Source organism: Vicia villosa, unplaced genomic scaffold (genome assembly GCF_029867415.1).
Source record: "Vicia villosa cultivar HV-30 ecotype Madison, WI unplaced genomic scaffold, Vvil1.0 ctg.000045F_1_1_2_unsc, whole genome shotgun sequence".
Classification (NCBI taxonomy): Eukaryota; Viridiplantae; Streptophyta; class Magnoliopsida; order Fabales; family Fabaceae; genus Vicia; species Vicia villosa.
The window spans coordinates 236,119-250,001 of record NW_026704978.1 but is presented as its reverse complement, the minus strand read 5'-3'; the positions used below and the strand labels follow the sequence as shown (position 1 = coordinate 250,001).

Sequence of the window (13,883 nt, the reverse complement as noted above, 5' to 3'; positions counted from 1 at the left end):
TTTTTGGCACTCGAACAGCAGGTGATTCAATGTTTCTACAGCCTCACAAAAACAGCATTTGTATGTGTTCAACATGCCAAACCGGTGAAGTCTTTCTTTAGTGGCCAATCTGTTATGGCAAGCTACCCACATGATAAACCTCGCTTTAGGTCTTGCCATGTTTTTGAAAAACAGGCTTTTCCATTGAACATCCACGCTGGATTTCTGTAGCTTGTGGTATACTTCTCTTGCTTTAAACTTCCCCTGTTGTGTCATTCTGTCCCACTCGTGAATGCAGTCCACATTTTGTCTCTGGTTCAGAATTGCCCTAAGGATCCAAGAACAAGATGCTCGTACTGGCACAGTCATAACAATCATCTTCTTGACATAATAGCAATGGATCCACTTGATCCACAAGCTATCCGATTTCCCACATAAATTCCAAAGCATCTTCAGCAGATTCACTTTTCTCCATACCTTTATGTCAATCACGTTTAAACCTCCTTTGTTTTTGGGGCTGTAAGCTTGATCCCAGGCAATCGGAGATTTGCGGGTAATCTTATCACCTCCTGACCAGAGAAATGACCGACACACAGCTTCCGCATCATGGAGAATTTTCTTTGGCAACGGCACACTCTGCATCCAATAGTTAGTGATCGCAAACAATACACTCTTCACTAATTGGAGTCTCCCTGCAAAGCTTAACAAGTGATTGGTCCATTTCTTTACTTTTCCTGTCATTTTCTCCACCAGAGCCAGACAATTTGCAGTAGATAATTTTTTACTCGAGAGGGGGATACCTAAGTACCTGAACGGAAGGCTTCCTTCTGTAAATTCTATGATATGCGAAATCAAAGCTTTAGTAGGTATGTCCACATTTCCATAGTAGATTTTACACTTCTGCATATTAGCTGTTAATCCTGTTGACTTAGCAAATCTTTTAAAGGCTTCCATTAATATACTAATAGACTTCAGGTCAGCTTTGGCAAACAAGAGCAAGTCGTCTGCAAAACTCAGGTTAATTATATTCATCTTCTTGCATTTTGAATGGAACTTAAAACCTGGATTATCCTTGAGTTTTTGCAGACCTCTGTGGAGGTATTCCATAACCAGAACAAACAACAAGGGGGAGAGAGGGTCTCCTTGCCTGAGACCTCACTTGGCCACTAGAAAATATGTCATTTCATCATTGATCCTGTATTTATATGAGACAGTATTTATACTCAACATTACCCATCTAATAAACTTAGGGGGAAAGCTCAATTCCCTAAGAATATTCTCTAGAGCAATCCAGTCTATGGAGTCATACGCTTTCTGAAGATCCATTTGTATCATACATCTTGGAGGGCCATCATGTCTACCATACCCTTTGATCAGTTCATAAGCCAAGAGGATGCTATCTTGTATATGTCTGCCTGGAACAAAAGCTGATTGGCTCTGGTGCACTATGGTGCCAATCACTTTTCCCAATCTCGTTGCCATAACTTTAGAAATTAGCTTATACAATATAGAGCAGCATGATATGGGTCTGTATTCCTGAATTCTAATGGCATCATTTTTCTTAGGGATAATAGTGACTATAATGGTGTTGACAGCTTTGTACATTTTCTCTTTCTCAAAAAACTCTCTTACAGCCTTGCATATATCTGACTTAATTATCTCCCATGTTGCTTTGTAAAACTTGGCACTGTATCCATCTCCACCTGGGGCAGTTTGATCCTTAATGCTCCTGAGCCTTTTACGAATTTCCTCATCTGTCACTGGAGCAATGAGGTATTCCATTTGGCTCCTGTTTAACTGAGGTCCCTTTCTCATAGCCTCTAGGTCAATGCCAATCAGATTCCTAGCCGGTGTGCCTACAAGGTTACTATAGAATTGAGTAACTTCTTGCATAATATCCTTCTGATCAGTGACATATGTGCCATCTAGAGTCTGTAGAGAATTAATTCTAGTCTGTCTGTTTTTTCCTTTTAGGTAAGCATGGAAAAACCTATTGTTGCCATCACCCACTCTAATCCAGTTAACCTTGGCTCTCTAAGCAAGCATCTGTTCCTCAGTGTTATTCAGCTGTAATACCTTTGCACTACAAGCTTTCACCTTTTCAGCCTTTAGAGGATTTTGTCTATCATTTTGCAGATCTGACTGGGCCATCAGCAACTCTGCTCGTGCTCTTTCCAACTGCTCTTGTATCCCCTTGAATGGTTTACACATTTGCCTAATCACTGGTTGTAACCTCTGAAGCTTCTTCAACACAGTGTACATGGCTCCCCCTTCAATAGGAATTTCCTAGTTGGTCTGGACTGCATCCATGAATCCCTCAGTCTGTGTCACCACATTAGGAAATTTAAAGGGTCTTCTTTTAGGCATCACCTGGGAGGCTGCCTTTAAACACAACAATGAGTGGTCTGAGATGCCAGGTTCCATGACATACAGAGTAGTATCCATATTATGGTGCTGCCACATAATGTTTCCCAAGACCCTGTCTATTCTAGAGTAAATCATTCCATTTTGTTGTTTATTATTCCAAGTGAAATGATCCCCTATGCTTTCCTTCTCATATAGTTCCAGATTGTCCATCATTGCTACCATGTCCTCATATTCAGCTACAGTAACCTCTCTGCCCCCCAATCTGTCCCTTGCACTCAAAACATTATTATAGTCTCCCATCAACATCCATGGTTCATCTGTAGGAGGCTGTACAGCTATAATATCTTTCCACAGTTTTTTCCTTTCATTCAGAGTGTTCCAAGCATAAATTCCAGCACACCAGAATTTGAAAGCACCTGTTGCATCGTAGACCCCAGTGTGGAGCATTTGATCAGTACTATCCTTCCTCCTCACCTGGATTTTTGTCTCATCAAACAGAATCCATATCCTACCATTATTGTGGTTTATGTAGTTGTCAATAAATTTCCAATGGGTGCCCAGTTTACTTCTTATTTTCTCAGCTTTATTCAATTTGACTCTAGTTTCCAACAAGATAACCATGTCAGGGTGTAGGCTTTTGAGACGGGAACTAACCTCTCTACATTCCCTGAGTTATTAATTCCCCGCACATTCCATGATATAATCATATTTGAGGGTCTAAGTTCACTCCTGATTCGTTCCAAGACCGGAGTGATTCAAATTCATTAGTAATAAAGATATCCCCATCATTAACTAAAAGGTTACCTTGTGTGCTCTTTCCTTTTCTTCCATTGCCTTTAACTTCAATCCATACATTTGATGTCTCTGGCTCATCATGCTTCTTTGCTTCCGTAGTTGGCCCTTGTTCAATACTTGTCGTCACTTTCACTGTGTCAACAGCTTTAGGGAGCTCTTTCTTTGGCTGCCATTGCTTCTTAGGCTTTGTCTCATCACAATTATGTCCCACCCTCATACACCGTTCACAATACTTGGGCTTCCATTCGTATTCAACTGGCTGGGTCATTTTCCTCCCCCCACTATCTTTAATAGTTATGCTCTCTTTCTGTTTTGTCGTGATGTCTATCTCGATTAATATCCTTGCATATGATACCCTTAATTTGCTTGCCGTGCATTCGTCTGTGCAAATAGGCGTTCCTAAGACACTCCCTATCTTCCCCAAACTTTTAGGCCCCCACAGGTGAAGAGGTAAGTTTGGGAGTTTCACCCAGATTGGAAGTGTACGAAGCATGTCTTTTTTGAAATCGAATTCAGGATGCCATTCTTTCAGAACCATAGGAACCCCATGAATTGAGTATGGTCCCTTTATCTGCACCTGATCCCTATCTTGTGTGGAGTGGAACTTGAGAAGGAAATAGCCTTCCTCATGATAGAACATACTTGGGAGTTGGACAAAATCCCAAAATTTGCTCATGAAGTTTTTCACTGCATTCATACTCAGCTCTTTCCCCAAGGCATACATGATCAAAGTTGAATCCCAGAACATGATTTCAGATACTATGTCCTCTTCCACAATCTCTACTTCCATTTCTCCCTCAACGATTGTAGGGGGAATGAATTCAATCGTTAGTCCATTCGTGGGTAGACGATTTCCACTGATTATGTCCACCCATAATTTCTTCTTTTCCCGTGCATCCTCTTGCTTTTTCTCTGCAGTAGGTTTAATAACCACATTCTCGACTATTACTTCCGCCTCCGACCCTTCTTCAGAAGCCTCTTCCACTATCATGTTCCTGTTACCAGATGAAGCTGCGCCTGTGTCCGTTTGTTTCCCTGAGTTCGAGGGGGAAACCGGAGAAGATGAAACCTTCTTCCTTGGCCTTCCTCTTCCCCGCGTCATGTCCAAAGAGATGAAAAATCTACGTCTAATGTGTCGTTCTCCCCGGTTGGTCCCTAAACCCTAAGGCTAGGACTTTAAACCTGACCGGAAAGACCACCACACCAGTGTATATGAAAAATATATTTTTATATAGTGAATTAGTCAAAAAAATATAAAATATAAAATTATATGTGAATTAATCAAGAAAATATATAAAATTCTTAAATTATATGTGAATTATATATTAGTGAAGAATTATTTTCTATAATAATTATATGCATAATTATTTTCTATAATTAGTTTTTATATTAATTATTTCTATAATTATTTTATATATTTATTTTCCATAATTATTTTCTATAATAATTTCTATAATAATTAAATATGCATAATTATTATAGAAACTTTTTTATATATAATTTATTGAACATTTATATATATATATATATATATATATATATATATATATATATTTATTGAGCATATAATTTAATTGATTGAATTGATTTTTTTTTTAAATTGATGGTAATTGAAATAAATGGTATCTTCGAAGATAGATATCCGAGCTAATTTTTTGCAAAAAAAATAGGATTTGGTGCATTCGAAAATATATCTTCAAGAGTATTTTTAAAATTTCGTCAAATACCTTAGAGAAGACATAAGGGTACGATAAAAAAATTTCCTTACAAAATTAAGAGTGTACTACATATCAACAAGCACCAACAAACCAGAATGTCAAAGGACCAACAAAACAGAAATTTCACAAAAGATTATCAAGCTGAAGAGAAGACTTGAAAGCTGTTAAGTACTACAATGATTCACACTCTCTTATGTAGTAAATTATTTCGGATTGTGTGGTCAAAAATTACCGTAATTACTTACCGTTGTTTGTGAGTAAGTTGTTGGTTAATGAAATCATTATCGTGTTGGCGGTCGATTTCATTCTTCATTTTCAAAATTTGAGTTTAGTGATTGTCTATTAATATATTATTTTTTTTGTAATTTGGTTTCGCGCCGACAGTGGTTCGCTAGATTGTACATGTGATATATATGGATGTATGTCTCTAATTCTTATTTACGTTAATATTGGGTTAGGCTCTCAATATCTTGTATTGCTTTTTTTATTTTATTAGATTTCTAGTTGATTAAAAAAAAACGTAAATTTTACTTTTTAAATTTATTGAATAATATTTAGTGTATTTGATATATTATATAGACCAAATATATTAATTATTCAATAAATCTAAAAATAAAATTTATTTATAATTTATTACAGAGAAATATTTAAACACTTGCTTGCCAACTTTCTCATTGAAGTATACAAAGCAAAACAAAATCAATTATTGGCCTTGAGGCCTAAACTAAATTAGTAAATAGAAAAATGGCAAAAGCAAAATTCACCTATCTCCAACTGCTTAGATTTATGTATAAACAAAAACAATTCATCAATTTTCACCTAAATATCGTTAAACCACACACTTTCTAAAAAAAATTGTGAGCCCTACCCTACACTCCATATCCAAAAATATAAATAAGAGAAGAATGGAGAAATCAGATTTAGTGAATTTATTACCTGAAATAATATAGGAGGAAATAGTTTTACACCCTACGAGATTTGATTTATCAAAAAGAAAATACAAAACCATATTGAAAACCTAACCTTTGTTTATTTTTCCGATGAATTTTCATTTCTTCCTTCTTGTCGGTGGCGTTTTGAAAACCCTCTCTTTCTTGAACTTTGGGTTAGTATAATCCAATTGAAATTTTTTTCTAATGCCAATTGAACTTACGGTGGCTGCTCTACTGCAATTGATTTTTTTTTACTCAGATACATTATTGTAACCATGTGTATGACAAGTATAATACATAACTGGAAGAATAAAAAAGAACATATCAACGGGTAACTCAGTTTGGTGCAAAACCACCTATGTATGGAGGGTGTTAACCCAATGAAACAAAATTCACTCTTAAAAGACAGAAGTACAAATTGGTCTAATTTAAACTCTTCTAGTTTAATGCTTATTTTTCTAATACTACAAGTGAACTTCGATCTAGGACCCCCTGAATCTGAAACCCTTGTCACTTTCACTCAAACACACACTCAAGTGTTTGGACAATTACAAACGAGTATGAATGATGGAATAATATTACAACTCAAATAATCTATTATCCTAACTTAGAAATAAGATGCATGCATAGAGTATTACACAGAAACAAAAGGCTCAAAACAAATTTAACACGTCAAGCTTAGTTATGCAAGGTCTGAGTCTTGACAAAGGAGAATGTCTTTTTAAATAGAAACAAAGGTCCAACTTTAAAGCCCATTAGGGTTTAGGTCTTGAACGCGGATGAAATTCTCAAAAGCGCAAGAACTCAATCTTCAGTATGTTAATTGTAAAGCTTTGATTAATTAAATATTGAACAAATTATAATTCCACAAATTTAATCTTGCTAAAAGCGATTATGAATACAACTTTTTTAATCTAAAATACACACAAAAGTTAAATATTTGATTATGTATAAATGGAAATAAATTCTTAAGAGCGCCAAAAATTACTCAAATTATCTTGCGCACGTAGCAACTTTAAACAAGAAATGATGTCTCACAGAATATAGGACATTATGCTTAACATGTTGTTTTGTTACTGAGGTGTCTTAATCAAATAGAGACAAGATGTCTCACATCTTGACAGAACATCTTGCTTCACATGTTGCCTATAAAATGTTGTCAATTATACGTAATAACTGTTTTGAACCATCTGATGATCGCTCCTTCGCAACTGAACCCTGTGAGTTGGGCTTACACCAAAGTCTTCTAGTACCGGTGTGGTTATCTAGGAGGAAATCCCTCTTTATCCGTTTTCTTCCATCTTTTTAGAGTACAACATAGTTTAGCAAACCACACACAAGGCTAGGGCTTGATCACATTGGTGTAGGTTATCTATTATTTTGAATTGTTTTCGGATAACATGAAGCCTTTTTAAAATCTATTCTTTTTGGTTTCTTTTCCCCAAAAAGAGTCTCATGCGACAATATGCATCATATGAACCGATACATAGAATATGTGTACCACTTTATTTCATAAGTATTGGAACAAAGGTCATTTTCTAACGATGAATGAATCGTACGTCTACAAGGAAAATGATTTGTCCTAAGGAGAGATTTAAATGAATTAACATATGACTACCTTCGTCAAATATTTGGGTTGCGTTAGGGGTATTATTACTTGGGATGAGATCTCAAATAAACACTCAAAGCGACTTGTTAAAACCTGCATACTGATGGACGCTCATATCAAGGAAGAGAGGAATGTCATTTTTGGTGAGCTCCCAATATTTATATCCTATGCCATCATTTTTTTAATTTGCAATGCCCTTATATTTTGGTAGTTTTTGTACTTAGATTCGATGGAGAATGAGGGAATAATCCTCCAAATGAAGAATGGAATTCGAGATGCCTCGACGATCACTAGTCATTCAAACACTCCAACCTCGATCGACGCTCTTCCTTCGGCTATAATGACGAGGATTTTGTCTCGACTCTCCTTGTCATACTTTCGAGGGCATTCTGCATAGGAGCATGCTTTTGGTGTTGTATCTTGGAAATTCGCAGAGGGTGTCACATACATCGGTTCCTTCAGCTCCCATTTTCCTAGATAATTTAGGGCCCCTCGCCAAAATGGCGTCACTGTTCTGTTGCGGAAACTATGTGGAACGAAGCTTCCAAGGCACTACGACGTGACTACATCGTGGATCAAAGGTAACGATCATGGTGCTTCTTGAATCAGAGGTTTCGATCTTGATGTGATGCTGTAAATCACTATTGGTTATCTCTGATATGGTGGACTTAGGGTAAAGTACCTATATGGATAGAACTCTAACGCCCAAGTCAGTTTAGGGTTCAAGATAGTTGTAATAAAAGTGGTGATTAAAGATTGTGTTCCTAAAATCCCTTTATGAAGGTATTTATAACTTGGGTCTGGTGGGGTAGGTCTGACAATGAGTCTCGTGTCATTGGGTTTGTGGCCGGCGCAAAGCAGTGGGTTCCTGGTCTTTGGCTGACACGGAGAAAAACTGATGAATTAGGATTCACACGGGTTGATCTTCAAAAGATAGCTTATATGAGCAAACCATTTATCATGGCATCCCAAGAAAAATTAATATTTTATATCGCTGATCCTTCTAACACTAGAAGGTCAATTATTCTATAAGAGAAACATATTCCTGATAACGATGAAAATGATTTAGATGACGTGTATGCTATTTGTATGACTATCAAGAAGGGATATAGGAAAACTAGTGAGTAAATGTTTTATATGACTTAATAATATATTTTATTCATTTAACATCTATATACCTTTTACTAATATTTTTTCAACATGTAGAGATATCGAAGGATATCATATGTTGCATGAATTTAGAAGTAACAGGTCGAGAATTATTACCCATAAAGTAAGTGTTATTATTTGTGACATTCATATATGCTTATAAATTATTTATGTTAATTGTAGTTGTTGATGCATTTTGTTGATATTAAAGTTTGAATGTCGTTGTTGTTGTTGGTGGTGGTGCTGTTGAAATTGAAGTTTGAATGTTGTTGTTATTGTTGTAAGCAAAGTTAATATATTTTTTGTTAGTAAAAAAGTTGTAGAGATCAATGGTTTGAATATTTAATGTTTATGTTGTTGTTGTACGTTATGTTGTTGATCAATGGTTTGAAGATTTAATGTTGTTGTTGTAGTTGTTGTTGATTATCCTAATTAGTTTTAAATATGGTTTAAATTATAGGTGTTTAACGATCAATTACAAAATTCACTGCAGAAAACTTCTTGGTGGTCGTTAAAAAAATTGCATTTTGATTTTTCTTTTGTTGGTTAATCATTTATTTTAGTTTTGTTGTAAAAAGATAATGTGTGTGTCATTTTTGCCTTTCTAATTGGTGTAAATAATGAATTTTTTTGGTGCATAAGAATGTTTCTGTTTTAGAAATGGACAACTTATGTTCCGTTTAAAATAATACATGTTAAAACGAAATTATATATACAAAAAATTTGATAACAACAATTTCCCCGTCGATTATTTTAATAAACGAGGGCAATAATACTAAATCTATTACTTCAATGACTCATAACAGAGGAGAAAAGTGAGGTATGCTATCTAATTTTGAAAAATATAAAAAATACATTTGTTGGAAATTGAACTCACAATCGTTAAGACTATTCCCTCGATATAAGAACAACATAGAGAAAAAGTTGAGACTTTTTATAACGTCATTCATTACATCGCTATAAAACCAAAATTAAACTTCATTTCTAATTGAGATAAATGATGTGTTCTATAAGAAATCAAATTTACTAAACTAAAAAAATATAATGGACTTGTGACAACGACCATAGATAGAAGTTAATAATATCCAACAATAATAGACAAAATATGTTTTGGTAACATGCCAAGAAAGTGACATATCCTCTCATAAAAAAGAAAGAAAGTGACATTTCGCACTACTTAACTCACGCTGCCACTAATATTTGGAACAAAACAAACTTTAGTTAGGTTATATTTCGAAGAAAATTAAGTTTGGTGTTGCCATAAAAAGCATACTAAAAGACTAATATAGTTTATCCCTTGTTTAGAGCCAAAATAAAGGAGTAAAATAATATTGGAGTGATCCTTGTATACATTTTATAAGAAAACTAAATAAGAAAATTGTCTCTTTCAACTTTAATGTCTTCCACTTCTATATATCACACGAATCTATCTATAAGATACGATGACATTTTAAAATAATTATTTATTGATTTTTTCAGTATAAAGAATTATAGATCAACCTAACATGTGCCCTTAAGGAACATGTTAAAGATACTATAATTAGAAAAAATTAAATATAATAAAATTAAATTTAAATTTTCAACGCATTAAATATACGTGTTTCAAAAAAATATTTTTATAAAAAATTTATTGACTTGTACCTTGGAGCACACGTTACTTTTTTTCAAAATTTATTTCACTTTAATTATTTTAGTGGAAAATTTTAAAATTGTATTTTTAAGAAACATCATTCTGATGACATCCGAAACAAAATATAAAGAGTGAAGACCCATTTTGGTGCCTCACAAATATTACAGAAGTCAAATTAGTCCCTCACAAAAAAATAGACCCAATTTAATCCTTTACAAAATTTAACCGGATCATATTAGTCATTTTGCTAATATTTTTTTTCAAACCGATTTTTTTCTACTTTTAAATCGATTTTTTTCATACTTTTAAACCGTGACTGGGTTGCCACGTTGGATTTTAGTTTTTATTTTTTAAATACTAAATTGATTTTAATTTTTGATTTTTTTCATACTTTTAAACCGTGACTGGGTTGCCAAGTTGGATTTTATTTTTTATTTTTTAAATACTAAATTGATTTTAATTTTTAATTTTATTTTTAAACAATTATGAAATAATAATATCAAAAAAGCCAAAATATCGAACCCAATATCTTTAATTGACATCTCTCTGTTTTTAACACTAGGTTAATATACATTCATAACAAGTAATTCTCATAATTTTTACTAATATTAATAAATTTTATACATAAGTTTTTACCTACGATGTCGCAAACCCAAGTCCCTTCAGGTTAATTAAATGATATTCACTTTACAATAAGTCAAATCAATTTCTATTGTTTATAAAGTGACTATCATTTTCAACTAGAAAAATAAATTCCTATTGTTAGTAAAGTGACTATTATTTACAAAGACAAAATCAATTTCTATTGTTAATAAAATGACTATTATTTACAATTAAACAAATCAATTTCTATGGTTAATAAAATGATTATCATTTACTACTAGACAAATCAATTTCTACGGTTAATAAAGTGACTATCAATAACAACTAGACAAATCAATTTTTATTGTTAATGAAGTGACTATGACTTACAAATAGACAAATCAATTTCTATTGTAGTAAATTGACTGTCATTTATTTTGAAGAGACTTAGGTTCGAATCCTCATTGGTATAAATTTTGTATTTTTTATTATAAATTCAGAATTATTTAAGATTACTATAAATCATGAGAATTACTTATCATGAATGTACATTTGGCCTAGTGGTAAAGACATAAGATATGATTTAAAGTGTCTGAGTTCAACTTCTCATAAGAAACAGTTTTGGCTTTTTTATATTATTAATTCATAATTATTTAAAAATGAAATTAAAAATAAAAATCAATTTAGTATTTAAAAAATAAAAATAAATAAAGTCCAACATGACAGTCCAACATGACAGTCTTTTTATTGTGAAGGACTAATTTGGGTTGTGTAATTTTTGTGAGGGACCAAAATGTGTCTTCACTCAAATATAAAATGATCATTAATACAAATCTCTCTTCTTTAATTTATGATTTTTTTTTCATATTCTTTTTCATCTTACATATGTTTTGTGTGAAGGAGAAGGAAGGAGGGACGGAGAGGATCCAAAGTGAATTATTAGTAATGATAATTTTCTCTTATATTTTTATAAATATTGCAGGCTAATATAAAATTAATAAGAAATTCTTAAGTATATATTTTTGTTATTGTTAAAGTGAATAACACATACACATATTTCTATTCTAATGTTTTTTCTATATAAGTAGTTAAAAAAAAATATACAATTTTAAAACAATAAACAATTTTAATAAAAGTGAACAAATGGTTAGTAAGGAAATTATCAAATTAAAAATGCTATAATGTCTTAAAAAAATTTCATTAACCAAACAAATTAAAACCATAGTTTTTCATCTCATTTTCTTTTCATTCTATCTATCTTCTTCAATGATTTTCTTCTTACAACCTAACCAACAAATAAAGTGAAAATGTTTTATATTTATGTTAAATTTCAAGCTCATCACAAACTAACTCTCCCAAAAAAATAGAAAGCAGTACTCCATGATTGAATTCTTAAGTCAATGTCAACAGTTCATTGAAATCTCAATAACCTTTTTAGAGATTGAAAGAAGAATAAAAGAAATTGATTGAAAAGATAGAGTATTCAACATAACCAATAGAAACACACTTTTATATATATTAATCAAACTTAGTTTTTGCTAGAAATACAAAACACCTCAAAACAAGATAAAACATTAAAAATTAATGATACACAAACACACATAAATAGAGATATCACTCTTATAAATTAGGTTTTTTTTTTTTTTTTTTTTTTAACTTCTTGTACTATAGATATATGACATCAATATTAAGCTTCAAGTGCAACTTCCATGGTCTTCAAAGCTTGTTGAATTCTTTGAGCCATAATACCCAAGCCAGAACCAATAAAAAAATCAAGATCTTCCAATCTCCATCCTTCAACAGGTTCAACTTCATACAACCACTCAATCTCACATCCATCATCTTTTGTCACTACCTTAACAGTTGAAACATAGGAATAAAATCCAACATTTCCATCAATAATTGAATAACTAAATACCTTTTGAGTGGGATCAATTGAAAGAAGTTTCTGCTTAGTCCAATTCAAAGTTTGCTTGCCATGGTCATCTATAGGAGTCTTGAAACCTGCACAGAAACGGACACACCCTGGTTTGCCTGATGTTCCTTCAATTGGTATGCATGTAGAGAGAGTTGGAAACCATTTGTCAAGGCCAAAAAAATCCTCTAGTAGTAGCCATACTTGTTGAGCTTTGCATCCTAGTAGTTCTGTTTTTGCTTTGCCCTTCCATTTTTCATTTGTTTGTTGAATTGAGTTCATGGTTTTGAGTTTGGAAGATGCAATGAGGTACACAAACACAAGCTAGGAAGATGTGTGTATCTTATGAAAGTGTATAGCCTTTTATTTATAAGAGAAAATGGAAGATATTTTTTAATTTTAAAATAGTAAAATAGAAACTAGTCAATTTTGTTTTTTGAGAAATTATTAATTACATGTTTGGATTGATAGTGATGAGTTTGGTGAAGTCACTATGAATTCCATGTGCACAAAATATGATGCTATTAAATATTGAAATATTGCATGGTGTAAAAGCTAAAAATTTAGACAAGATTTGAACTAAAATTTCTAACAACACAAATATATTTAGTTAGCAAAGTATATTTCTTAAAATTCATCCCATCTCAAAAGACAATATCACGTATTGAGTTTAAATCACAACAAATAAAAAAGTATATTATTTTAAATATCATTTTTTTTAACATTAGAATAATAAAATTTAAAATTTAATAATCATATATCATTTATATAAAACAAATTTACTTTTTTGAGAGATAATTTAATTTTACACCAATAAATCATATCTAAAAAATTATTTTAAAATTTCCAATTACTTAAAATATGAATAAATATATTAAACACATTCGCGTAAAGCGCGAGTCATATTACTAATTTTATTATTAAAATCCACCCATCTACTATTTTTTTAACAACCTTATAATTTAAATAACACATTTATTATGATAAGGAGGAATAAATAAAAGCACATTTTATTTGATGAATATAACCATGAATAGCTTCTATACCTACAATATTTCAACATTTAGTAGCATCATATTTTGTGCACATGGAATTCACAGTGAGTTCACTAAACTCATCACTATCAATCCAAACAATAGACTAGTTTCCATTTTCTATCTTTTTAAAACAGTTATTATCCATTTTCTCTGATTAAAGGCAATACACT

General features: G+C 32.2%; 3 protein-coding genes across 3 annotated transcripts; all 3 read right to left on the bottom strand.

Moving 5' to 3' along the window:
• Nucleotides 1-456: 456 nt before the first annotated feature.
• On the bottom strand, nucleotides 457-1,086 carry LOC131622956 (uncharacterized; the record flags this gene model as incomplete). The annotated part of the gene is made up of 1 exon (XM_058893964.1): nucleotides 457-1,086. A coding segment is annotated over exon 1 (630 nt), but the record flags the coding sequence as incomplete, so codon positions are not given.
• A 1,963-nt stretch (nucleotides 1,087-3,049) lies between these two features.
• LOC131622954 (uncharacterized) lies at nucleotides 3,050-4,243 on the bottom strand. Its single transcript, XM_058893963.1, has one exon. The coding sequence runs from the start codon at nucleotides 4,241-4,243 to the stop codon at nucleotides 3,050-3,052; it is 1,194 nt and encodes a 397-aa protein (XP_058749946.1).
• An 8,005-nt stretch (nucleotides 4,244-12,248) lies between these two features.
• Nucleotides 12,249-13,032, bottom strand: LOC131622948 (lachrymatory-factor synthase-like). Its single transcript, XM_058893956.1, has one exon. It carries the CDS (start codon nucleotides 12,956-12,958, stop codon nucleotides 12,449-12,451), a length of 510 nt encoding a protein of 169 aa, XP_058749939.1. The 5' UTR covers nucleotides 12,959-13,032; the 3' UTR covers nucleotides 12,249-12,448.
• Between the last annotated feature and the right edge of the window lie 851 nt (nucleotides 13,033-13,883).

Coding starts and splice junctions, on each gene's coding strand:
- LOC131622954 (XM_058893963.1), bottom strand. CDS start 4,243: ATGACGCGGGGAAGAGGAAGGCCAAGGAAGAAGGTTTCATCTTCTCCG.
- LOC131622948 (XM_058893956.1), bottom strand. CDS start 12,958: ATGAACTCAATTCAACAAACAAATGAAAAATGGAAGGGCAAAGCAAAA.